General features: G+C 39.6%; 1 protein-coding gene across 2 annotated transcripts in view; it reads left to right on the forward strand.

Annotated features, from left to right (window-relative positions):
* Window positions 1–25,944, forward strand: part of ttc3 (tetratricopeptide repeat domain 3) — a 27,889-nt gene extending 1,945 nt beyond the window's left edge. The window contains exons 2-46 of one of the 2 annotated variants that reach the window (XM_005923152.3): window positions 805–875; window positions 970–1,006; window positions 3,694–3,850; window positions 3,939–4,020; window positions 4,111–4,164; window positions 4,414–4,546; window positions 4,736–4,821; window positions 6,222–6,316; window positions 6,786–6,848; window positions 9,058–9,112; window positions 9,809–9,998; window positions 10,183–10,207; window positions 10,286–10,349; window positions 11,042–11,066; window positions 11,930–11,990; window positions 12,143–12,230; window positions 12,306–12,458; window positions 14,025–14,105; window positions 14,318–14,427; window positions 14,513–14,639; window positions 14,716–14,838; window positions 14,930–15,031; window positions 15,141–15,233; window positions 15,326–15,390; window positions 16,145–16,275; window positions 16,400–16,720; window positions 16,840–17,115; window positions 17,196–17,239; window positions 18,389–18,445; window positions 18,536–18,615; window positions 18,699–18,854; window positions 18,949–19,546; window positions 19,652–19,720; window positions 20,189–20,332; window positions 20,421–20,560; window positions 20,659–20,727; window positions 20,812–20,908; window positions 21,114–21,217; window positions 21,800–21,884; window positions 22,311–22,424; window positions 22,811–23,031; window positions 23,150–23,264; window positions 23,795–23,926; window positions 24,245–24,337; window positions 25,320–25,944. In XM_005923152.3, coding sequence (XP_005923214.1) covers window positions 816–875; window positions 970–1,006; window positions 3,694–3,850; window positions 3,939–4,020; window positions 4,111–4,164; window positions 4,414–4,546; window positions 4,736–4,821; window positions 6,222–6,316; window positions 6,786–6,848; window positions 9,058–9,112; window positions 9,809–9,998; window positions 10,183–10,207; window positions 10,286–10,349; window positions 11,042–11,066; window positions 11,930–11,990; window positions 12,143–12,230; window positions 12,306–12,458; window positions 14,025–14,105; window positions 14,318–14,427; window positions 14,513–14,639; window positions 14,716–14,838; window positions 14,930–15,031; window positions 15,141–15,233; window positions 15,326–15,390; window positions 16,145–16,275; window positions 16,400–16,720; window positions 16,840–17,115; window positions 17,196–17,239; window positions 18,389–18,445; window positions 18,536–18,615; window positions 18,699–18,854; window positions 18,949–19,546; window positions 19,652–19,720; window positions 20,189–20,332; window positions 20,421–20,560; window positions 20,659–20,727; window positions 20,812–20,908; window positions 21,114–21,217; window positions 21,800–21,884; window positions 22,311–22,424; window positions 22,811–23,031; window positions 23,150–23,264; window positions 23,795–23,926; window positions 24,245–24,337; window positions 25,320–25,430 — 5,286 coding nt within the window. In that variant the 5' untranslated portion in view covers window positions 805–815 and the 3' untranslated portion in view covers window positions 25,431–25,944. The remainder of the gene's footprint in view (window positions 1–804; window positions 876–969; window positions 1,007–3,693; window positions 3,851–3,938; window positions 4,021–4,110; window positions 4,165–4,413; window positions 4,547–4,735; window positions 4,822–6,221; window positions 6,317–6,785; window positions 6,849–9,057; window positions 9,113–9,808; window positions 9,999–10,182; window positions 10,208–10,285; window positions 10,350–11,041; window positions 11,067–11,929; window positions 11,991–12,142; window positions 12,231–12,305; window positions 12,459–14,024; window positions 14,106–14,317; window positions 14,428–14,512; window positions 14,640–14,715; window positions 14,839–14,929; window positions 15,032–15,140; window positions 15,234–15,325; window positions 15,391–16,144; window positions 16,276–16,399; window positions 16,721–16,839; window positions 17,116–17,195; window positions 17,240–18,388; window positions 18,446–18,535; window positions 18,616–18,698; window positions 18,855–18,948; window positions 19,547–19,651; window positions 19,721–20,188; window positions 20,333–20,420; window positions 20,561–20,658; window positions 20,728–20,811; window positions 20,909–21,113; window positions 21,218–21,799; window positions 21,885–22,310; window positions 22,425–22,810; window positions 23,032–23,149; window positions 23,265–23,794; window positions 23,927–24,244; window positions 24,338–25,319) is intronic. The other variant, XM_005923153.3, reaches the window with a different exon arrangement.
* The last annotated feature ends 20 nt before the right edge of the window (window positions 25,945–25,964 follow it).

Here is a 25,964-nt window from a genome sequence, read left to right on the forward strand (position 1 = left end):
GAATGCCTAAGTGGATTTTAAGCAGTGTTTCGGGTTGTTGTCTTGTTGAAAGATCCAGCCCCGGCGCAGCTTTAGCTTTGTCACTGATTCCTGGATATTGGTCTCCGGAATCTGCTGATACTGAGGGGAATCCATGTGTCCCTCAACTTTGACAAGATTCCCAGTCCCTGCACCGGCCACACAGCCCCGCAGCATGATGGAACCACCAAAAATTTGAGACAACTTAAGTAGTGGAATTAGAAGTGGCAAGCCTAAAAAAAAATATCTATAGCGGATGAAGAATATCTGAAAGTCTTGGAAAACATCTGATTGGCAACGGCTTTATTTTTTAGTATGACAATGATCCCAAACACACTGCCAGTGCTGTAAAAATATACCTGGATAGTTTTTCACTTTGTGGTTTTCTATCAGTCTGCCAGTTTGGCCTTCCCAGAGCCCGAACCACATTGAGACAGCGTGGGATTATTTTAACAGAGAACAGAACAAAAGGCAGCTGACATTCAGTGAGATTGCAGGTTATGGTGTGATAGATTTTATTTTTTTTAAGAGCTTTTTTTTTCACATAATATCTAAATAGTTTGAACATTTTATTGCAGAGAGGTGGAGCCAAGCTTCATTAAATTGAACTAGATTTTCTCTTGTATGGTCAGTTGTGTTGTAGTTTCACTGTAATATAGACAGAAGCTTCTGCTTGTTGATTTGCATTCACTGAAGTAAATTCAAATCATCGACAGAAATGTATTTACATCTTTTTAGCATGTACTGTAAAATTGGCGTTGGTGGTTGATGTGAATGTTTTTACAGAGCTGAACAAAATGTCAGATTCAGACTCTGATTCTGATAGTGGTGTCTTGGGCAGCACCAGAGCACCTTTGGTGAGTTAAAAATCTTTTAATAAAATGATTTACTTATTTTATTTTTCTTTCCTTTATATCACTGATTAACATTTCCCCCCCTTTGGTCACTCAGAAAATGGAAGATATGGTCATCACCTTTCGTCCATCAGGTAAGAAGCTGCCCAAACAGTTATAAGGAATTAACCCTATAATACTAATGTTGAGTGATTTATTTTTTTTCACCCACATGATTTTCATTGTTTTTTCTTTTTGTGACAATGTACATGGGGAAATGAGTACTTTTTTTTTTTGTCAGGTATTGTTGTATTTAATATACTTTTATGGGAAGTGTGTTTTATCAAGTAAATTATACGTAACATTAGAGGTAATGTTTCAGAACTGCAAATTGGCGTTCTAGAATTAACGTTACATACTGGGTCATCATAATAATCTGATAATAACTGTGTTCTTTCATGTCATATACCAGCGGTCCCCAACCTTTTTTGCGCCACGGACCGGTTTATGCCTGACAATATTTTCACGGACCGGCCTTTAAGGTGTCGCGGATAAATACAACAAAATAAAACTAGTACAGGTACCGAAAAAAAAGAAGATTTATTCATAACACACGTGAAAAGACCAGGAAAACAGAGTTAACGATAAAAACGATAACAAAATCGTGGCTCAAGAGTTGGGAGTTCGCCTTGTAATTGGAAGGTTGCTGGTTCGAGCCCCGGCTCGGACAGTCTCGGTCGTTGTGTCCTTGGGCAAGACACTACCACCTACTGGTGTTGGCCAGAAGGACCGATGGCGCGATATGGCAGCCTCGCTTCTGTCAGTCTCCCCCAGGGCAGCTGTGGCTACAACTGTAGCTTGCCCCCACCAGTGTGTGAATGTGTGTGTGACTGGGTGGATGACTGGGTGTGTAAAGCACTTTGGGGTCCCTAGTGGGGACTAGTAAAAGCGCTATACAAATACAGGCCATTTACCATTTACAAAATAATGCTGAAAACCGATAAAAACCCTGAAAACCATACATTTCACAACTGAGCCTCAACTCTCGCGGCCCGGTACCAAACGACTCACGGACCAGTACCGGTCCGGGGGTTGGGGACCGCTATCATATACAATCAGTAATTTATTACATTTAATGTTGAGCAACCCTTTTAAATGACACCTTATGCAATAACTCAAATGTATAATATCATTGCTAATGAATAAACTTCATGTTTTTACTTGCGTAAGTAAAAACATGCACTTACATTTTTAGACTCACTTGCATATTGCACTAATCTTAGAGCAAGGGTCACATCTTTGGTCTGCAGCTGCACATAGCCTCTTTGGTGTTAAAAGGGTGCTGTTTACTAAAGAGAGACTGTTAGTTTTGTCACTGAAAAGAATGAACACAGGTGATTTGACACTGACCCTTATATGCATTTGTAGGAATCTTCCTTTGATGAATTACTGTAGAATAAAGAAAATTCATCCCACCTGACCATCTCAGTTTTTCATAGAAAGATTTGGAGGCCTATAGAAATAATGTTTTCTCAGATAGAGGAGTGATGTGATATACCCGGAAATTATATACCCCGATGCAGCTGTTACAGTTTGCACCAGTTTATTTATCTAGGATAAGATAGGAGATGCTATCAGGACAGCTGTCTGACTGATGTGGGTGGATGACTCAAACTGAGGGCGAGATGCCTCAACTTTGCATCATGTAGCTCACCATTGAGTCCTCGCCCTGCATGTTTAAAACACTGCTGGTGTCGTAGTCTTCAATTCTGTCTTTAGATAGTAGAAAGCAGGATGAGCCTGTACCAAAACGATGGGAAAATTGGAGAATACACAAAAGAAGAGAAACAGCTTTTGATCTGAAGCATACCACATTGTCTATCAAACATTATGGACACAATGTTATGCTATGACCACATGTGACTGCCAGTGGAAATGAGTCACTAGTGTGTGCGATGATGTGACTACTGATAGAAGTAGCAGTACAGGGCTGTACTTTTAGGTCAGATTCAGAGAAATGCTGTAAAATTTATTGGAAGTGCTTCACAGTGCAAATGGCTAATGACCGAGAACATAGTGCAAAAGCAACCCAAGAGTCTCTCAAGGAAAATAAATTGGATATTCTATACTGACCAAGTCAGTCACCTGATCTCAGCTCAACAGAGGAGCTTTTGAGTTTCCGAAGCCACAGAGTGCCAGAAAACAATCTTCTTCAGGCAGTCACAGACTGCAAAGGAATTTTACACAAGTATTGAAAACAACACACATTCAGAAGTTTGTTCAAGTAATTTTGAGCCTGTGATAATCAGGTCCTGTATATAAAAAAGTAATGCAATACTTTTGTCACATCTTAATTGCTTGATTCACAGCGATGGTGCTCAGAGGCAAAATGACAAAGTTTTTGTCCAAAGATTTGTGGATCTGACTGTATAAAGCAGTGTCTCCAGTACAGATGTAACAATGAGAATGATAGAGGAAGCTTTAATAATATATTAAGTTCAATCACTGTAGTCCTATGTTGTGACCTAGACAATTACTGTAGATATATTTTGTTACATGTACTTTTCTGAGTTCTTTTTTTTCTCACTTCTTTTGTAGAGTGAGTTTTAGTTTGGTTACAAACTCCTCTTATATATGCATTAGTTGTGACTGGATTTAACAGTGAAGTAATTATTTTTGTTGAGTTTAGTTGTTCAAAAATAGTAATAATCACTAAAAACATTTTTTTAATGTTTTATTTCCCTCTTTTAAGAATAATAGAATAATCATCCTATAATGTGCCATCTTCTGTTTGCTGTCGCTTAACACCTTGCATTGTTTTCTCCATGTGTTTTTTTTCCAGAGGACATTTTTAATCGATGGTATGATATCCCTGTTGACAAAAAAAGAGAAGCAGTGCAGAGAATGAAAATTTGTTCCTTCTGGCTTCCCATTCTGCTGCAGCGTGATGAGTGCGGTACTGTTCGCTGGGCTATTGAAATAGGTCTAATCAGCGCAAAGTAAGCACAGCTATAATTACCTGCAGTTAATACCTCTTCATCATCAGTGTTTAAACTGTTAATAGAATGTGTAATGGTCTCTTTTCAGTGAAAACAACGATATAAATCTAAAGCACATAAGAAGAATAGAAATAGTAGAAACCATCTTCAGGGCCTTGGAGAGAGGATTTGTAAGTTAAATATGTCAGTCAGACACAGATAAGATAAGTCTGTAAGTCTCATTTTCTTTCTAACAGGTGCTTGTTTGTTCTCTCTCCCAGGTAAAAAGGAATGATTCAAAACATATTGTTCTACTTAGCAACAGGCTTAACTTGGTAAGTTTGGAAAGAAAGAGCTCTAAAAAGTGACCAGTTTTTCATTTGATTTCTGACACGTGAATGTCAAAAGTCAGAGTTATTCACCTAAAATGTATTTTTGGTAGCAGGGTCTCACCTGATTACCTGTGTGCATGTGCAGTGTGTTTTCTGTTATTTTTGTTATTTTGTCCAAAATGGGTACAAATGTAATGCAGCTGTACAAACAGTGCTTATGTGTGATGGTGTGTTGACTTTGTTTGAAACCAGCGCAGTGCGGAGGTCTTGGATGATGTGTTTCGCTGGTTGCTGCGGACAGGAGAACCTGATATACAAAAGCAAATGACTGAGCTCAACTCTGGGCACACCTGCTTCACAGCTCTCCACTTCATCTTCACAGAGTGTAAGACACAGTATCTGCTTTTGAGTGCTCAGCTCTACTAATTCCTGTGGGTATCTTTATGTGTTGAGTCTGTGATATTCATAGTTTGTTTGTTTTTTTTCCCTTTTCTAAACAGTGAACTGGTTTGTTGATAATTTTCTTTGACTTCGGTGGTGGTGTTTTAAAAGCTGAGACTTGTCTTTTGTTCAGATGCCAGGCTTATTCAGGATCTGGGAAGCAGCCAAGATAGGAGGATGAAGGAGCTGATGGCTCCACCGTTGGACTTTCATGTTGAGGTAAGAGCCACCACACTGTTTCTCATAGTCTTTTTTTTTTTTTTTTTTTCCCCCACTGGTGCCTGCTCAGCTCAACTGGACTCGCTTTTTAGGGTTTTCCATTAAGTGGTAGTACTTGGTACCAAATACTTTAAGTACCTTCTTGCGCCGAAGTTCCAAGGAAGATGGCTCAATCTGGAAATGTGATGTCAACAGTCTGCAAGCCACTGTCTGGGCAATCAATAACGTCAGTAAATGAGTCATGAGAGCTTTTGAAACCCGGCCATGAGAGACATGGCTGCACAAAAACCAACACCTTGGACCCAGAATGTGACAAAAAGCCAGAAAGTGAGCAGTATTTATACCATCGATTCGACATCCTCCATTGCTACTTGTATCTCATACAGATGACGTCGTGGGATTTTCGGTTGCGTTGCTATAATGACCAAGAACGAGTAGAGTTGAGCTGATTAGGTAGTAATGATAAAGGGGCTTCTGATACTTTGACAGTGTTTACCAGGAGAGGTGACAGGTTTGGAATATCAAGGATATTTTTTTGCAAACCAACAAAAGGAGAACCAAAGACCACAATGCGAAAAATGACTTGAAACCCAGATTAAAACCTATTGATGGTCAGACTATAAATTCCCAGGTCACTTCTACCCTCTCTCCCTGCCCCACTTCTTTTGGGCCTGTTTAGCTGCTGCTACTAAGCAGATTTCTGACGTTGTTAAATTTTTACAGTCATCAGTGAGTTACTGTTTAAAAATTTAGTGGTAGTAGTAATAGTATAACAAGGTTTCTAACTCCATCTTTATGGTGTTTTGAAAAGTATCCGAGTGCTTCACAGTTTGAATAAAAGCTACACATTAAAGATAAGTATCCATGTTCGAACATGGACATAAAGGCATATAATTATTCCAAGTTTATAACTTTAAACACAATGAATGTTGATCATATTGTGGCATAGCAAGTAAAACATCAAATAATTTAGATTGGGGACAAAAATCAAAAAGCTTAAAAATAAGCTGACACTGAATTAAAGGTAATCTGAAACGGAAACTTGGTTAATATAGAAATGGATATCCATTACCTCTGACTGGGATTTAAACTTATGTCAAGCTAACAGTCAGCTAACAGAAAAGAAGCCTGGTTATGTCGAACTTATTTCATACAGGACACCAATGTGCTGCATGCGTGTCCTCACGTGACCTTGCTCAGCCACAAATCTTGCTTCATAGTAGAACCCAGCAGGCAGTCTACTTGTTGTAACATGCTTGAAAACAACCTCAGACGCTCAATAAGTTTAAAGTGCTTCCTCAATGGATTTAATGCTGTTTAAAAAAAAAATAAAAAATTTCCTTCCTGTGTTTGAATGCATTTCTCTACTGCCAGTGGAAATAAATATATTCCTCCCCCAGAAAAGTGAAGAGATGAAGAAGAAAGGAAACGAGCACTTTGAGAAACAGCACTATGAAGAAGCGGTGAAGTATTATTCTAAAGCCATCGAATATTAGTAAGTAATACTTTTCTGACATTACATTTTAGTGCCATGCCTTTACCTTATGACAACTGTGATACACTGCAGCACCATCATAGTGAGATGGATAAGGTGTCGGTCACATATGCCAAGAGACTGTTCAGTAACCACTGGCTTCTAGGGAAAAATGTATATTCACCTTGACTGGTTGGTGAATGGTTGCTGGCTGTTGACACAAATTTTTACCTTGTGACCTCCAGTAGCCACTGTCCAACCAGTGTGGGAATGCACCCCCCCGGCAACCACTGGTTGCCAGGATGTTGTTGGCCGGCCATTAAGCCCATGTGACTGTGGCTGTACATTTCTTAATACAGCCTAAATATGTTGCTTGTCACTGAGTGTATTTAATCCATGAAATATGTCAAAAAACATGTTCTACATATCTGTCCACTAAAAAGAAAAGTTGTGCCTTTTGTAGTTGAAATTCATTTATTTCTCTTCCCAGCCCTGACAATCACAAACTTTATGGAAACCGAGCCCTATCCTTTATCAGGTGTAAGAAATATCTGTAAGTACCACTCATTCTGGAGCACTTGCCACAGTTCTGTTTGATAAAAAGCAGAAAAAGCAATGCTTAATAAATTGATTATACCACCACCCAATGTAAGGTTGTAAATTTTAACTCACAGCTGCCCTAAATTAACAGCATTGGGGAATTTTTATATTTCTGTAGTAGTTAATCAATAAGTGTGCGCAGTCTCATTAGTCAAAATCTTATTATTAATGCTAAAACATAATTTTTGTTAATCGTTTTTTTAAATTTTCTGTTTTACAAAACAGCTGAGAGGATATTAAAGCACTTTTTTTTTTCTTTTTTTCTTAATTGTTCACTTACATCCCTGAACAGAAAAATAATTTCAGTGGTTGAATGTTTTGCTTGATTAATTTCTGACTCCTCAGAGATATCCAGCGCTCCGGCTCAAATTTGGGTATAAAAATATGAATTTGGTTCATTTCTAATATATTTTGTGCTCTTATTTTTATGGTGAGTGGCCTAATAGGTTTGTTAAGCACTGTACGTTTCCTGTTGATCTTTGTGTCTTTGTGTACTTTCTAGCCTACTTGGCACCCTATTCTTTTAAATTCTCTGAACCATATTAGTGGCTATCATAGATATAAACACATAAATGTCTGGTTTAGATCAGGGCTCTGTCATCTCCCATAACAGCGATATAGTTTTAAGTGATATCAAACTGTAATTTTAGGATAGAATGATTTAGCAATGCCTCGAGTGTTTCACCACTTGAGGCAGAACCAGGCTGTGATGGCAGGTGAGGAGGAGATGCTATCAGCTGATGATGTCAAATCAAATCAAATCACTTTTATTGTCACATCACATGTGCAGGTACATTGGTACAGCACATGTGAGTGAAATTCTTGTGTGCGAGCTTCACAAGCAACAGAGTTGTGCAAAATACAATAATGTAAACAAGCAAAATACAAGAATGGCTACATCTGAAACTAATAAATATATGTACAATATATAATAGTATATGCATTTCTGGATGTAAGACCAAAGTAAACAAATGACTGGGTTGAGCATTGGCTGGTGTCATCGTTCCACATGACAGGAAACGGTTTACGCAACCACAACATCCTAGGTAGACAATATTCATCAGTTTCAATTCTCTTATGTAACCCTACTGTGGAGGCTTCAGAGGAGTTACAAGGTAAAGTTAATTTAATTGTTGTTAAGGTAGTAAACGCTTTAAATTAAAATGTCCCATGGAAACACAACCTAGGTTACTTCGGTGTTTATATTTGAGTTGTGCTCAAAGTCACTACCATTGTTTCTTGTACACAATTTGAATTAGGGTGTGTCATCAGAGACGTTAGCTCATTGAAAAAGGATGGAAATGCCTTTCAATGCTTCTTCATTAATAAATATTGTTTTTTTTCTGTGTGCAGTAATGGATCAAAATGTTGTTCAGGGTTTTTTTTTTTTTTCTCTGTTGTCATAAATATAATTACAATTTTTCTTTTTTTTTAAATATCATCTCATGATTGTAAGGCTCTATCGCCAACCCCTAGTGTCTGTCTATGGAATAAAATAGTGAATTTAACACCAAATATGTCAACACAGTGCTGTTAACCTCTTGATTTAATTACTCTTGATCTAAAGTCAATATTTAACTGAAACTGGCCTTTTTAAAAAGCTGTTAGGCTGACAGATGTTTTAATACCAGCTTTCTTTGTGTAGGAAGTCACTTTTGTCTTCAACCAAGACAGAAGTGACCTAAACCAAAGAATAAGTGGACTTTCTATTTATTCGCAGCGAATTAAAAAAACAAAAACAAAAAAAAACAGACATGTTCTAAAAGCTTTGCCATCTGTCTAGTTCAAATACACATGAGGACATTATTACCCTTATCTGATACTGCAAAAAGTATTGGAAGCACTTACGCATAACAACCACACGCAGAAACACATTCATCGGATTTTTTAAAAACAAGTTGTTGTATGTAAAACAAGCGTTGCTGGAGCTTTAACCTCTCCACATTTGATCCTCTTCTCTGTGTACCTGGATAAGTTTAAGTTGTGCCCGAAACTTACTGAAAACAACTTGTCATAAATGCTTTCACTTTGCACCTGTGATTGTTGTAAAACTACGCCACACCCATTCTGAGGCGTGTTTTACTGCAGATTGTTTTTGCGAAGCAGAGCAAGTCACAAGCTCGTGGATCTTTCGATCCAAACTTTTTATTTTTACTTTTCAGAAAAGCGGTCGGCGATGGAAAACGTGCCACTCTGATTAAACCTGTGTGGGCAAAGGTATTTGTCTTAATTATAATCTTTGTTTGTAATGTTCTAAGTTCGTATTCGGTAAAATAAATTTCTGCTCCACTGTTGCTTTCATTTCTGTTGAGTTTCTGTTATTAGAGTAGACTGAAGTCTGTGTCACAACAGATTTTGATTACTTTTCTTTGGATTAGTTTTGTTTTTGCAAGTTGCACCGTGACCAGATGCCTTTAGTAGTCATCAACAAGTGCATAGCATAATTCTGGCTGGGTATTTAACCACCTCTCTTGGTAGAGTTCATTTAGATTGGTTGGTTTCCTGGCACAGTACCGGCTTTTAAGAATAGTCCAAACATTTTCAATGGAGATGAGGTTGAGGCTTTGGGAAGGCCATTCCCAGAAGCTTAATGTTAGCCTGCTTTATCCATTCCAAAACATTGTCCTGCTGGAACACCCAGCTGTGTCCAAGTTTCAAACATCTAGCTGCTGATTTGAGGTGAAGTGGAAGAATTTGGAAGTAGTCATCCGTCTTCATTATTCCATCCACTTTGTGCAATGTACCAGCAAAACAGCCCTAGAGCATTATACTGCCACCCACCATGCTTGTAACTTTGTGTTTGGCTTTAGTGTACAGTACCTTATCTGAACAGCAACACTGAGCATTATTATGTGAACTGTGTGAGCAAACAGCTGCTGTGATGAAGAAATCCTCTTTCTTGTTTTTGTACAGGGTCACTACCGTTACTGTGAGGCCTTGTTCTCCTTGGGACACTATGAAATGGCAATCAAAGCAAATAAGTTGGCCCAGATGCTCTGTAAAGATGACCACGAGGGAGTAAAAGATCTGGAAACGCAGTTCTGCAAATACACAACGACACATCCAATGGCTCATCCAGGCCCACCTCGAGGATATGTCTCAGGTAAACTTAAAAACCCTGTCTTCTTACAGTGGCTAATGGCAAAGGGTTATTTCTTTTTTTGTTTTGTTGTTGAATGTTTCCACTTTTTACCTTCCAATTAAGATCCTGTTATTGGGTTTTAGTGAAAAAATAATCTGTCATATCCCTCCAAATTCAAACTGATATTTCTGTTCTCTGATTTCAGCTGGACCACTAGAGCAAGGTCAAAGGTATGTATGTGCTTTGTGCATTTGGTAATAACCGCTAGTAAAATTCTTATTTCATGCAGTTTTATTTTTTCTTCACAGTTTAAGACTCGGCCTCGTGACACCATCTCATAAGAGTCATCCAGCTGCCAGCACGTCCCCAAAGGTTTGTAACGTATCATTTGAGGTTGTCAGTAAAGCAGAATAATAAATTAGTTTGTTAGGTAAGGATAAGATTTTTAAGTATTTTTGTCGAAATATTAAGTGAATTAAATCTTTAATAGAGTGGTTTAATTGATAAACGATTAATAGTAATTCTGATAATCCAGTTTTCAATCAAAAATGCTGAACAAAACCTGTTTGTCTAAGATAAAAGGGGAAATGTCAAAATATTGATATTTTAATACAGAAGAGCTTATATGTGAAAGAAAAATGGAAGTGGCAAGAAAGAAAATGAGTAACAGTATTTGTAATGTTTGTTTGTTTGTTTGTTTGTTTGTTTTTTTCTTCTTTCAATTAAGTTTTTGTTTTAAGCGTTTACATTTAAGTTGACTTTGATTTTGGTTTTTGTTTCAGTTTCTTATTTCAGTGTTCTGTTTCTTTCCTTTTTTTTAATTCTACGATTGATTATTAATTCCTTTTTATGCATATTTGTAAATGTATATGTATTGATAACTATGGTCTCATGATCTTCAGCTATAGATGTTCTTTGGTATCGATTTAAATTTTAATGGTGGTGGTTTTAAAAGAACATTCAGATGATGAAAATTTGCAGCTTTAGTTTTGTCACATTTTAAAAGTATGACTCATGTTTTGTTGCTTAATTTTAGAGTTGATATTTTATTTGTGTGTTAACAGGTAGTAAACATGGACAAGCAAACAAGTGAGTGTGTTTTCATCCGTTTGGTTTTTATCTTTCATCATATAGTTGCACTTTCCAGTATGGAAAACTAACCCTTTGAGGCTCTGAGGCTTATTTTGAAGTTTATTGCTAAATTGCCACATGACATGAATATGTATGATGACCATGAAGTGATACAAATTTAGGCTTATTTGCAGTTGATGACATGAATAGAATCAAATTTGAGTTGCTGTGAATTCAGATATTTGTTGTTCAAATCAGTGAAACCCATCAGCTGTGATTCTGACAGACTGTTGATTAACTCCTGACAGCACTCACAATCAGAAATTGAGGCCTTTTTGATGGTGTTCGAGGGCAGCTGGCTCAACTTGGCTTTTAAAAAAAACTTGGAGAAAAGTGAAGAAAGTTACAGGACCGTTTGGTCACTTTTATAAATGTTTTGATATCTGGAATATAGTTATATCTCTTCTTGTTGCTGTTACTCAGCTGCTCAAACATAACTGCATTCACATGAGTAAATCAAGGTGAAACTTTGCTTCCTCTTAGGAGGATCAGAAATCAGATTAGGCTTTACTTTGAGTAACAATTGAATATATTCCTTATTTAACATAAACTGGGCCTTGCTGCAGCCACTCGGTCCATATTCTGGCTGAAACAAACTTGTTGACTCCCTTTCTGTCCCTGCCAGTTTAAAGCAGTCTGAGGCACTGAGCTCTGGGACTCAGAGATTACCTGTATAAACACTGATGGCCTTAGTTAGAATTTTGTATGTTTAATATGAACTTTGTAAGAGTTTGTGTGTGTGTGTGTGTGTGTGTGTGTAAGATGGGAAATTTGGAAAAAGCAGAAAAGGTCCACTTTAAAGTCTGATATTCTCTCCCAAGGAAAAACTGAAAGGACTCCACAGAAGAACAGCAACAGTAAAGACCTTAAACCATCTAAAAGGTTGGTGAAAACACTACTATTAATAACCCATAAAAACTGTCTCACTTTTCTACCACAACCTTTGGCTCCATTGGACAGTACTGTCAAGCACAGAAAAACAACTTCAGCAGGGGAAATGTTTAAGCATAATTTAAAACTTTTGTGTTCTGAAGCGAGCCGCTTTCAAAGAATGAAAAGGGAGAGTCCAACGCCACAGCAAAGAAGAAATCAAAGAGCAAAACTAGTCATCCTGGAAAACAGGTAAGTTTCTCACATTTAGCACTGCTTCAAAGTCATCAGCAGTACCGTTACATAAAGTGGCCATCCTCTGTTCAGAGCCAGGTAGTGGTTGACGGTAAAGCCGACAGATTGAAAGAGTTCAGATCTCTGGTGGAAGATGCTCACACTGCAATGGCTGACCTCCGTACCCGCAACGCAGAGCAGGCCTTCAGCAGGGCGCTGACCTTACTGGAAACTGTAACAACCAAGGTAATATTAGTTCTTACTGTGGCTAAACTAAAGTATGCTAAAGGCTAAAGTATGAATCCCAATGAACTCCAAATACAAAAAAAATGTGTCAATAGTTTGTTTGTCTGCAAATTTGCAGTGTTGTGTACAAATTTTTCGTTTTTTCCACATTTCTCACACTATCATCATCATCATCATCATCATCATCATCATCATCATCATCATCATCATCATCGTTTATTTGTATAGCACTTTACGAACACACCAGGCAGACCAAAGTGCTGAACAACACAGATCAAAACAACAACCAAATTAAAAATACCATAAAATCATTACATACAATAAAATAAATAAGAAGGTGTCAGTTTCCTACAGAGTTAAAAGCCAGGGAATAAAAATAGGTTTTCAATCTGGACTTAAAGACCTGCACTGATGACGCTTGTCTAATTTGGAGGAGAAGGTTATACCAGAGCATCGGAGCCGCAATTGAAAAGGCACGGTCTCCTCTGCATTTCAGCCGCGACTTAGGGACCGACAGCAGCAGCTGCTCAGCTGAACGGAGCGAGCGAGGAGGAACATGTGGCTTCAGCAAATCAGATAAATAGACAGGAGCCAGACCATTTAAAGATTTAAAAACCAATAAAAGGACTTTAAAACCAATCCTAAATTCAATGGGAAGCCAATGCAAGGAAGCCAGAACCGGAGCGATGTGATCGAATTTCCTACTACCGGTTAAAAATTGCACCGCCGCATTTTGCACTAACTGCAGGCGTGACTACACTGATCCTTTCTAGAGATGATGACATAGCGCTGAAACGAAACTTAACTGGATTATTTGTCTTTATGTACGTAGCACTCTTCATACGCACATACAGACCAAAGTCCGTCAAAGTGCAAGATTTTAAAAAAGAAAAAAAGGATGGCAGTAAATAAAATCTTGCAGAAAACTTTGAGAAATATTTTTGTCTTTGTAAAAGTCAGAAAAATTAAAAGATCTGGCCTAAGATGTAAATTGAGGATAATAAATGTTTATCTTATTTTTTTTTTTTATGTAAAATTGGGATTAAAAATGAAAAGTTTCTGTTTGAAATTAGGTCGAGGTTCTTAGATCTTGCCCCAGTGAGTTGTTCACTGGGGTTAATTGCTGATTTAGAGCAGGGAGCCTATTCTGGCGAGTCACTTCCTTCCTCTTCTACCATGCTTCCTCTCACTTTTCATTATAAACAATTTAAGAAGAAGAAAAACCCAATAGGAACCTGTGAGATTATTCAACTCTTCTTGTGAGGAAGAAACTAAGTTTCTGCTCCCCTAAGCTGTACAAACAATTACTTTTGAAGCACTAAGTAAAGGTTTTAATCTTAATCCTTTTAGATGATTTAAAGTTTCAACAGAATGATTAATGTCCTTTGTTCTTCTTGTTCTTGTTCTTCTTGTTCTTCTTCTTGTTGTTCTTGTTCTTGTTCTTCTTCTTGTTCTTCTTCTTCTTGTTCTTCTTGTTCTTCTCCTTCTTCTTGTTCTTCTCCTTCTTCTTGTTCTTCTCCTTCTTCTTGTTCTTCTCCTCCTCCTCCTCCTCCTCCTCCTCCTCAGGAACTTGGACTTTCAACAATAGATGAGCTGTTGTTACTGTTTGGCCATGCGTCAGCCCTGATACAGATCGGCCGGCCAGAGGTAAGTTTTAAGCAAAGTGGTCAAATTTTATTTTTTGGCAGAAGCACCATTCTGCACCAGGGACTACAGCTAAGTCACCGTACATCCTTGTTGCAAAAACAAGTTCTGATTGATAGATAAAGCAGTTAAGGCAGGAAATATTTTCAGTAGCAAAGTGGAACAAGGTGGACTTTGTTGCATTCACTTCATATGTGGTTGTCGTTCATATGTAGGAACTGACAGGAGCAGAAAAACTGCTGGAGAAGATCAAATCATATGACGAGAGGACGTTTCAGTGTCTAGTTTACTACGCCTTTGGCAAGTTGTATCTCAGGGAGAACAGGTACACAACTAACATCAGTTAACAGCAGTTTTGTCACTGATTCTGACTTTTGGATTTTCAAACTGTACAATGTGTGGATTTGCAGGTTTGCAGTAGCTCTGGAGCAGTTTTTAGATTCCCTGCAGATGGTCAAGAATCAAATAACACCTGGTAAACTCACCTGGCCTTTAACAAAAGAGATTGTCAAAGAAACACAGCCAGACTGTTTCAAGGTGAGTCTCAGGTGCTTTATATTTTAACAAATGTGTGATGTGAATCAAACATTGCTCATGTTTTCTTTCGTTTTAGGAAATTCTGGAAGATGCTATAGAGTTGTGCAAGTTTCCTCCCCTTCCTGATGCCATTTGTCGCCTTGACAAATGTCTTTGCCCCGTGAAAGCTGAAATCTACTTTACTGACCCAGATTTTAAAGTAAACAGCATCCAGTCAATTTTTCACAGTTTAAAGAAAGAAAGAAAGATAGAAAAGATAGAAACCATAATGTTTTTTCTACTTTATGAAGGGCTTCATTCGGATATGCTGCTGTGAGGACTGCACAGTTGAATATCACGTCACATGTTGGAAGACCCTGAAAGCGTCAGCCTTCTCAGAAAAGAGTGAAAAGGTGAATTTAGACCTTGTTACATCATCCTTCTGTGTATTCTGTTGCTTTCTTGTTATCATGAAGCTACAATTTCCAGCTGTGAACAAACCTACTTGTTTTTGTGTTGCAGGATTTGCTGCAAGAAGCTTGTTTGACTCCAGACTGCATCGGTCAGATCTGTAGTATAACAATCTTTTGTCCGACGGGCGTGGTGAAGTGTAAGGTGAGAGGCGAAAGCTCTCTGAGGGGGTGGCGTAGAAACTCTGGTCATGAGTCACAGAGTTGTTGTTGACTTGAGTTCTTCTGTCTTTTCAGTTTGAAGCTGCAGTCCCCAAACCGCAGACTGTGAAGAAGCCAAAGGTGAATCAGAAATGTACAAGGTGAGGCTGAAGTTACAGAGTTCATTCTGGATGTTTGTGAACTTAAGAAAAAATGAACAACTATGTAGCTACTAGCTAATAATTACCAGCTAGATGTTCTGGTTATTTCACACTCTTGCTTATACTTTAGTGTCAGCAGCTGTTTTGGCTGTAGCAGGGACTCGGTAACTCCCTCTTGAATTTATAAAGTGACAGTGTGTCCGTCTCACACCTACAAGCAGCTGACTCATCTGCATGCCTGTCCTGTGTGTACAGGCAGTTCACTTAAAGCCAAGCTCAAAGATTTCCCTGACCAGTAAGGGCTTTTAAACACCCAAATTGCAATGACTGCCAAAGATGCTCGTTCAGTCACGCGTGAGACCGGTGTGCTGATTTGTTTTTTCTGACATTCTTAAAATTTGCGTCACAGTATCTGCAGAGCTCTTCTATTTCAAACGGCTCAGCTACAAAGTGTGATTCAGTGTAGGAGTTACAAGTTAAGTGTGTCTACTAAAAAAATCTTGGACAGGTTTGAGTCTCAGTGAACACTGGCCGTCGCCAGTATTTTTATTATTTTGTGTTTAACACTTGGCCTGATGTTCACACGCACAATGAAATTCCAGTGAATGCATCAGGGACTACTCAGAGTTGATTCTCTCTCCTAGAATACTTCAACAAGCAGAACCTGGGGATCGAACCATGACCGGAGTTTTATGATTCACATTCACGTGCAGCTGCTTTCTGAAAATCTGTACTACTTCTTGCTGTTTTTCAGTCTGAAGAAGTTAAAATCAAAGGAGGAGCACAAGCTAAGGAGGAAGCAGCATAAAGTGTCTTTTCAGGATAAGGAGGATAAGCAGATTCTGCAACAGCAGCAAGACTCGGCAGCTCCGAGTCAGCAGAAAGGTGCCTCCTGTAGCTTTGTTAAAATTTTTGTTAAAAAGGTTTCCTTTAGTTAGAATTTAACATTTTGACTTTTCTCAACCCAAACACTTGTTGATTCACCTTTTGTCTGTTTCCCTTGTTTCAGTCTGGTTAGTGTACAGAGATCGAGTTCTTCTGCAGATCAACCAGAATGTGGAGCTTCTGAGGGGGGAGAATGGCCTCCATATTTCTGTTCTCTTCAGCAGTCTGAAACCCTGGTTGGAGCTGGACTTTGCTAGGGGGAACCAGCTAGCTGGAAGGATGCTGAACTGGCAGCAGGAGCAGCTAGAGACTTTAGGACAAGTTGCTGAGCTGCTGCTGGAGAGGAACAACCGGGTTTGGGCTCGTGTATTTATCCAGGAGCTCAGTAGCTGTGTGAACATAAATCCCAAACTCAGCAATTGGGCGCACCGGCTCAATGATGGAGGTTGGTGTTTATCCACTTAATCTGATACTCTGAAATACGTGTCAGAAGAGTTTCTGTTGCATTACAAGTGGCTTTTTAAGGTATTCATACTGTTAAATGGATTACTGTTTCTTCTGCAGGTCTGAATGCTGCCCAGAGCTTCATTGAACGCTACGAAGGACGCTTGGAGCAACTGGACTTGTCTCTTCTGCTAAAATTTGGACCTTTGCAGGATATGATTATAGAGAAGTTGGGCACGAGCCCGGAGTTATTTTCAAGCATTGGCTTAACTGTGACTGAATACCTTAAACAGGCCCCGCCACATGACATGAGGCTCTTTATCTGGACTATGGACGAGCATAGGGATGAGTATGTCTCCTGCCACGCTATTCTGGATGAATATTTTGATATGTTGGGTGAGTATTTTGAGCTCGACTAACTTTTGATTGGGAGAGCCTTCATTTTACCTCATGATTTTATTTTGTTTGTTTTTCAGATGGGCATTGTTCGGTCTTAAAAAAGTCAGATGAAAGTCAAAATGTAAGGTTTTTGGAAATCTAAAATATATCTGGCTGCAGGTCTATAAACTTAAAGGATTAGTTTGACGTTTTCAGAAATACACTGGTGGTGAGGAAAGTACTAAAACTATATTTTAGGGTGTTTTGAACAAGCACTTGGTGAGAGTGGGAAGGAAAAACTCCTTTTTAGCAGGAAGAAACCTCTGGCAGTACCAGGCTCAGGGAGGGGCAAACATTTGCCATGACCGGTTGGAGTTGAGGGGAGGGTAAATGGGACAAAAGGCCTGTTTATCCTCTGCCTAAAACAGTACATTTGAGCTCCTCCCCTCTGAACCAGATTTATTCTGATTGGCTACCCCTCCCAAACTGAAGGTTTAAACAGCAGATGGGACTCGTGTGTGTGTGTGTGTGTGTGTGTGTGTGTGTGTGTGTGTGGCAGTGTGTGTGTGTGTGTGAGAGACCGATATTAAGGAGGTCTTTACTTAGTACTATCACCATAGATGATTTAGAGCAGGGATTAGTTGTGGATTCTCAAAATGAGCACACAAGGACTTTTCGCCATAAGCCTCTTATACACATTAATATAAATTTTTTCTTTTCTAAACCTTTGAGTGCTTTCTAACTATCACACACACTCAATTGGAGGCACGGTTGAGTAACGGCTGCCACAACGTTCCTTTTGTCCCGTCTTCTTTCCCTTACCTCCAGTTGTACATGGCAGATGGCTGCCCCTCCCTGAGCGTGATTCTGCCAGAGGTTTCTTCCTATTAAAAGGGAGTTTTTCCTTTTCTCTATTGCCAAGTGGTTGCTCATTTTTGGGGTTTTCTCTCTGTTATTGTAGGGTCTTTATCTTACAATATAAAGTGCCTCGAGGCGGCTGTTGTTATCATTCGGCTTTGTATAAATAAAACTGAATTGAATTGGGAGCACATTTGTAGTAGTACAATTAAGTGTTTACCTGGTCATAGGTAAATGCTGCATTTAAAGAAGTAAATACAGCACTTTATTGGAATTCTTGGCTGAAACCTTCAACTTGGTTTGTCCACACAAGTAATTTCCTCAAATGTCAAACTATTCCTGTGAACTGATTTTTCTCAATAACAAAACGTGGAGTAGACAACACCAAACTGGAGCTTTAGTTTTATGCTCATCAGACTTGTTCTTCCTTCAGAATTCTCCTATCAAAGCTAAGAGTCGAGGCCGGAAAAAGAAACAGAAAGAGCCAAAGGTCAGAGGTTGCAATATTAGTTGTTGCATGTAAGAGGAATTAATTTATGTGGCGTCACACTAAAATGTTTCTTCCTTGTTTTCCTCTCAGGGTGTTATTGTTTTGTCTGGGATGAGAAGTGTTAATCCAAGGGATGAGTGGGACCAAGAGTTTTTTGAAGATGATTCTTTGTAAGTTCCTTTGTCTTCATGGACATGCAGAGACTATGTTTTAGCTGAAACTTGTTGGTAACAATCAAGCTTTCTGTCTACAGATCATTCCTTGACACGCTCGATTCGTTCACTGTGCCGAGCCACCTTCGAGACCAAGTGGCGGAATTTGAGGATCAGTATGACAGCAGGAGACACAGAAGTCACTATAAACATATTTTGGACAACAACCCTGACTCAACAAAAGAGAGTTTGTATGAGTAAGTGCAAACACATTAAAGAGGTTACATTTACGCTTTCTTATGTGAGCATATGTAAGTGCGAGTAATATTTGGACTGTCTGTCCCCCTGCAGCTACTTTGCTCAGATCTTGGACGAACATGGTCCCCTGGTAGCTGAAGACCCTCTGCTGGTGGGTGAACTTGAAAATTTCCCTTCTGAGGCTAAGCGAAAGATCGAAGCAGCTGGGGGCTTCGAGCCGTTTCTCCTGGACTCCCTTCGCTTTATAAAGATCGGGAGGTGTATTGGCCTGGCGAAGCATGCAGTGTCCCTGCAGCAGGCTGAACGTGGAGCCAGCCTGGACGATCTGGACGAAATAGCTGATCTGGACGATAACTCTGAATCTCCTGTTTTGTATACAGGCGATGAAACTAGTTTCACAAGCTATATGCATGACTATTCATCTGCACAGACTGAAGGCTATACAGTGCTCCCAAATCCTTATGCATCTGGTTTTCAGCCCCTATACCAGCCAGTGATTGGGTCCTACTTTGCTTGGAGTAACGGTGATGATCAGGAGCCAGACAATAACTTTTCACCCAATGGCTACGAGGATCTGTATCTTGATCCCTCTGAGTTTAACCGTGGAGTTTGGGAAACTAATGCAACTTTGGGGACATCGGTGACAACCAATGAGATCTTTTTGAGCCATGCAAGCCATGCAGCAGTGCAGGTCAACACCAACACATTTGTTTCTTTTAATTAACTAAGTGGAATATGTACATAAATACACACTGCTATGTGTCTGTCTGAAATGTTGTGTTTGCTGTGGCCTCAGACATGCCAGGAGGCCATGAGGAGTGTAGCGGTGAATACGGAGCTTCATGAGGGCTTTGAGAAATCCCAGGTCAGTCACAGTTTTTCCCATAAAAGGAAAGCCTCCAGCAATGTGATTCATAGCAAGTATTTTGTTAGTGGAGTTTTATTTACTGAAGCTTAAAATATTCAGTAACACTTTACAATATGGCTAAGACTAAGAGCGTAAATCCCCTGTAATTAAATGTAATTTTGAGGTATATTTATAAATAATAATAGACAAATATTTAAAGGTAAGTACACTAGAAAACAAGACAGTTGTTACAGAAAACAAAGAAATAAATAATTATACTGTGAGTAAATATAATTAATAAAAATAGTAGTAGTAGTAGTCTTATCTACTGCACAAATTATAAGTGCTTAACATCTGTTCCAGTCTCGCACTGAGAGAGACTATAAGTCACTGTACTTGCATGGATTCAATGTAAAATCTGAACATTTACCAGTGTTACTTCAGTATTTACAGTAAGTTGTCGTTTACTGTTCATATTTTCTCCAGGGTGACATCAACAAGCAAGAGAAGAGCAACAGGTCGCTGGAGCAGCAGATCAAGAAAATGACAAATGACAAAGTAAATGTAGGCGAGAGAGAAGACGTCGTTTTACTACAGGAGGAAGTGCAGAAGATCACAGCCAATATTCAAGTAATTTCAATACATTTGACATTTACAAATGTCATTAGCTGAAACTTAACGTGTCTGTATTTTAATTAATAATTTCTCTCTCATCAAGGTAACCAATAAGGAGCTGACGCTGTTCCAGCAGAAGCTAGAAGATGAGGTGAAGAAGGACCAGAAGGAGAAGAAAGCCAATCAGGAAGCACTGAGGTCCCTAAAGCAGGAGATAGAAGAGCTGTTGGAGCAACAAGGGAGGTAAGACTTTAAATCTTATCTTAAATCATTCTCTGTGTCGTGGCTGCTCTTACATTAATCTCTAAATTTTCTCAATTTTGTGGTCTTTTTATTTGTAGACTTGCCCAAAGCATCCAGGAGAAGAAAACCAGCTATGAAGCCAAGCTGAATGATTTCTTGGAGCTAAGGTAAGACAGGACAATGAAACTTAAAGTGAAAGTTTCTTTTTCTTCTTTTTTTTAAGATTCTCTCTCACCTTTTTTTCCCTCCAGTAATCAGTTAGCAGCTGAAAAGATGAGTCTGGAGGATGAGATCAAACGATGTAAAGCCTTGATTAGCTCGGCCACCAGGAGGTCTCACACAGCTCTGGTATTGCCTACGCTTTGATACATCTTATTTCTGACTACATATGTTGATGTTTTTCAAGTCCCTCACAGCTCTCTTTTAGCAACAAGAAATGTTTATTTTAATGTATTATTTATTGCTGGTAGAGGTTTTTTTGGGGGCACGTTGTTGACTCAAAAACTGACTTGAAATAATGACGACCCATCCTCCGCTTGTGTTACTTCACCAGCTGTCGCTAATGGAGAGCAGTCGGGATCAGAGCTTGCACGGCCTCTACAAAGAGCTGGCAGACGCCAAGGCTTTGCTGAACAAACTGGATGAAGCACTACACAGGTAAGAGCAGGAAAGAGTTGGCCTCGAAACGTTGAAGTGCTTTTGCTGTTTTTAAAGTACCAAAAGTAATCTGTAGCAAGACACTGAGTAAAATCTGCTCAGTCAAACAATGCATGTAATTAAGTAAAGTAACAAAAGGGACTATACTATATTGTGTTTAAAGGTCCAGTGTTTGCAAAAATAAATTAAGTCTGCAGCACTCTTTTATTTTTTGCATGCACCAGATGAAAATTACTTTTTAAAATTTCTTTATGAAGCTTTTCGCAGCAGTGATGAGAGTTAAAAAGGATGGGAATTTGTTCCTGTTCAAACTAAATGGATTTTCTTTAAAGCACTGGAGTGAGGTAGGGCTATGTCTGGTGCCATAAGACCAGACTGCATGCCGGCCTGGTATGCACTCCTACACCGTCATTTTACTGAGCCAGTGGAGAGCGGTTGGCTCTGCCTCGATGAGCTGAATCTTATTAAGGTCTTGGTGCTTTGGGAATGTGAATATTCCCAGTGGCCGGTGTTGATGTTGGAATGGACCGGATATAGCTCAGATGTTTTCAGGCTTATGTGTGATATCTGACTTCTTTGCAGATTCCCAAATCAAGACCTGGAAGCAGCGAGAAACAGCTGCAGAGACCAGATCAAAGAAGTGGAAAAGAGAATCTCCACTGCTGAGGTACAAGAACCCTTCAGATCAGACGTATGTTTGTGGCGCAGGTGTGAGATCGGGCAGCTTCATAAGCAGCAGGACTCGACAAAGATTTTGCATATAACTGCGATACTAAACTCAGGCCTTATACAGTCATTTAGAAAAATGTCTCCATCAAATGTTTAGCTGTCATTGCTTGAGAGGTCTTCAGTCCTGCCCATCACCTCTATGGGTGGACTGAATTTAACGCAGCAGCTTATATTTTACCTGTGTGGAGAGATCACCGTATGACATCCCACACCTTATGACACTCCAGAACAGCCTGATAAAATAAAACCACGCACAGTCGGTCTGCCTTTAAGATATACATAATCTGATATCATTTGACCGTCTGCATGTTTATGAGAGGCTCTGCATGGATGTTGTGACATTTTGTCTCCACGCGGTCCACAGCGGCAGTACCAGGATCAGATGGATCAGGTGAACACCGGCAGGCGAGTCACTGAGATGCATCCGGTCAACAGCCATCCTGAACCTGCAGCTGCTCCAGTAAAACCAGTACAAAAAGTTAGTTTACTCACAGCACTCAGAGCTTTCTCTCTAGGATATATATTTTAAAAATAAAATTACACACTCAGCTGAGCTTTATTTATATCAATAACTTGGGCTGATCACATGAGCAGCTTTGCAGCTGTATGTGTATTATGTTGATTTATTCTTCATTTATTATAAATTCTCTTTAGCTTTTGTGCATCAAATAGAAGTCAAAAATAGTTTGCTTCCTTTGCACTGAATGAGACAGCATTTATTTACTTCATATTTATTACACATTCAGCTAACAGTCAGATGGTGAACTGGATAAAGGGCCGAACGTCCTGATCAGGATCTCTCTGTTAGCTCACTTGTAACATTACATTTCTAACTCTTCCTACTCTTCTGTGTGGATGTTGCAGCTTTCTGCAACAGCCAAAGAGTTTACTCTTCAGTCTTCAGCTCAGGCCTCACGCGGCACTCCTCCACCCATCCACCACTCTGCTCCCCCTGCGGCTGAGGCACCGGCCCCGCCCTCTCAGCACAAACATCCAATCAGGACATCGGAGCCAGGACAGCAGCCAAACACAGTGTTCGGCAAAGCCATGGAGACGTTGTCCACCATGTTCCCTGACTATACAAGGTAACACTGGAGCAGCTGTTTAAAAAGAAAAGTGTCATCCTCCTGCTGCAGACTCACATTTAGACCATAGTGTTCAAACCCACTTAATAAAATGTATTAACTGTGTTTGTGTGCTCAGGTCGGAGTTGATGAAGTTTGTTCAGGAGCTGCGTTCATCCAGCGGTGGAAGTTTTAGCAGCATGTCTTTACAGGATGTAGTCGGAGGTGTGACCCAACTGATCCTGGACCATCAGGTAGACGCATTCTTAAAGTGGTTTTAAGGGTTTGCAGTGAGGTTCCTGGTCGAAGCTCAAATTGGGAGATGATGCAAATACTGGGTTCAGACTACACCATATCTGTCCAATTATGGACTGATCTGTTGTCTAAACCAATGGTATATTTGGACCATCATGATGCCCTGATAGAAAGACTAGCATCTCAAAATTGTTGGACTGTTCTGACCAATGTGAGTAAGGATAACGGCTTCTGGCAAATGAAGGAACAACACAAGAGAAGGAGAGCTGAATAATAGAATAATTTCAGTCATTATGGTTACATAATCGAGTGTGATGCATCAGGAATGAGAATTACCACCTCCAGCTCTGAGGTCATGGTTCTCAGCCAGAAGAGGGTGGCCTGTTCACGCTTTTTAAAACTAACCAGTAAAAAGCATATTGCAGTCTACTTTATCACACAGGTCCCGTCTCAGGTGACTGATACCAGGATTTGCGGAGGCTTGCAGAAAGTATTTTCTTGACTATTTGACTTCATTTCTTCCTCTCAGGAGAGGTTTAACTCGACCAGATCCAGCGTTCTGGGTCGTGGGAGTCCAGCTCAGTGTGCTACCCCTCCGTTGATAAACCCAGCACCGGTGTGGCAGCCAATCGGACAACAGAGAGTCAGAAGTTCCAACGCTGTGAGTCCAAAAATCATCATTTAGTAGTGTTCAAGTTTGAAGCTGCACATTTTCATCATTTCACTGTTAGTGTTGTTTTCCTGCTGTCGACTTGCAGTGCTGTTGTAAGCCTTGATCAGAGTTGTAACTCATTTCTAGTGACCAGTAAATCTTCGAATTTACTTTAAAAAAAATCGATTCCTTTGAGCAAACATCAAACAAAAGGAGTGCATTTATTGAGAACTAGTTTCATTTGCTAATTAATACAGCCTGGTATGCGCAGCATTGATAGGGTTGGCTGAGCGTTTAGCAGGGCCTGACTGTGCATGTCGATTGCAGCTGAACATGGAGGATCCCTGCATCATCTGTCATGACGAAATGAGCCCGGATGACACCTGCGTGCTGGAGTGCAGACACAGCTTCCATAATGAGGTGAGCAGCGATACCAGAGACTCAGGGTAAACTGTTGGGTCTAAGGTGTGGAACAAGCAAGGTGCAAAATATGGCAGCAGATAAATAGTTGAGTTCTGCTTGGAGAGATTTGTAGCACAGTATCTGTGTGGCAGCCACAACAGGAGCTATTTTCCTTAGTGTTTAGAAAAAGGTAGGGTACCTCAGTGCTTCCTTTATTGCCTCCTTTAGCAAAGGACACACTGCTGACTACAGGACGTCAAACCCAAAGGTTAACTATGAGCATAATGCATCTTCTTATCAAGTTATTTCCTTGTGTTAAAAGCTTATTTACATATAAAAACCTGTTAAAGTGAATTTTAAGGTCTGTCATGAGTTAGTCGGCATTAGTTACATCCTTTGTAGCACTGCCAACATTGGTGTTATCATTAATTAAGCTTGAATAGAGGCAGGGTTACAAGCTGGATAAGCAACATGTCCTTTTTCTTTATAGGCTGTTTATTCTTGTTTATTTAAAATCCAGACGTTGGTTATTAACTAATATTTTCTCTCATGTGGCCTATGAAAGTTGTTGTAGTCCATCTTCAGGACATTCTCAACAACTTCTGAAGTATTGAGGAGTCTTGTGTCTTGAGTGGAGAAGCACTGTGCTTCTTTTCCTAGCCCTGAGGAATTTTCCTCCACATCATTTTCCACTGAGGTCAAGGAAAAGAAGGCAACTAGAGGATGGTCTAACCATGTTCTGCACAGGCGCTGGGATATTAACCCACAAAGAAAGAGGGCTGCTGCTAAATCATGTGAACTGCATGATTTTCACTTCATCTATTGGTTGTAATATTGTGGCTGCACAATGTAATACGAGCTAAGCTTGGTTTTGTTTTTATAAAAAGGCCTAGGAAATGGAAGAAAGCGTTAACACCACACACTGGATTTTTAGTGAAAAGCATCCAGATGTGGCGTCTGGTCTAGTTTCAGGCTTTAAAGTGCTGTTTTCTGTGTTCAGTGCATCAGATCGTGGCTGAAGGAGCAGAGCACCTGTCCAACCTGCAGGACTCACGCCCTGCTGCCAGAAGATTTCCCCATGCTGACTGGCCGGAGACGTCCAGCTCCATGAAGTCTTAACCTCGCTTCCTCTCACTACTCATGTGTACGCTTTTATCTTTTTGCTTTTCTTATTGCATTAAAATCTAAAAAGGCTTTTGACTTTTCTTTTTTTTAAATGAAAGGTTTCATGTAATTGAAAGAAATAACTGTTCCGTGTTTTTTTGCTTGGGATTATTTTATGGTGGCTAAATTTGCCATAAAACAAGAAGGGTTATTTTAGATTTTGTGGACAGCTGCTGAGACTCCTGCAGCTGGTGAATGAGGAAGTCCCGGTAAATCCACAATGTGCCGCTTTCAGACTTGATTAAACAAGTCTTCATCTGTGAGCTTCAGAGCAGCTACCAGGGTGAATGTTTGGGATTTTTCTTTTTTAAATTTCTTTATTTTTATCTTCGTGCAAAGCTGTGCTAACCAAATGCTGGTTATGTCTTTCTTATGTGACTTCTGGAAATAAAATAAGAGGAAAGTGTTGGTTTGGACTCAGAGATGCTCTGACATCAGAGCTGAAACACTAGCTGTACTGGGAAAAAAACCCATTAAAGTT

This window comes from Haplochromis burtoni, unplaced genomic scaffold, assembly GCF_018398535.1.
Source record: "Haplochromis burtoni strain Fernald_Lab_line unplaced genomic scaffold, NCSU_Asbu1 Contig_66, whole genome shotgun sequence".
Classification (NCBI taxonomy): Eukaryota; Metazoa; Chordata; class Actinopteri; order Cichliformes; family Cichlidae; genus Haplochromis; species Haplochromis burtoni.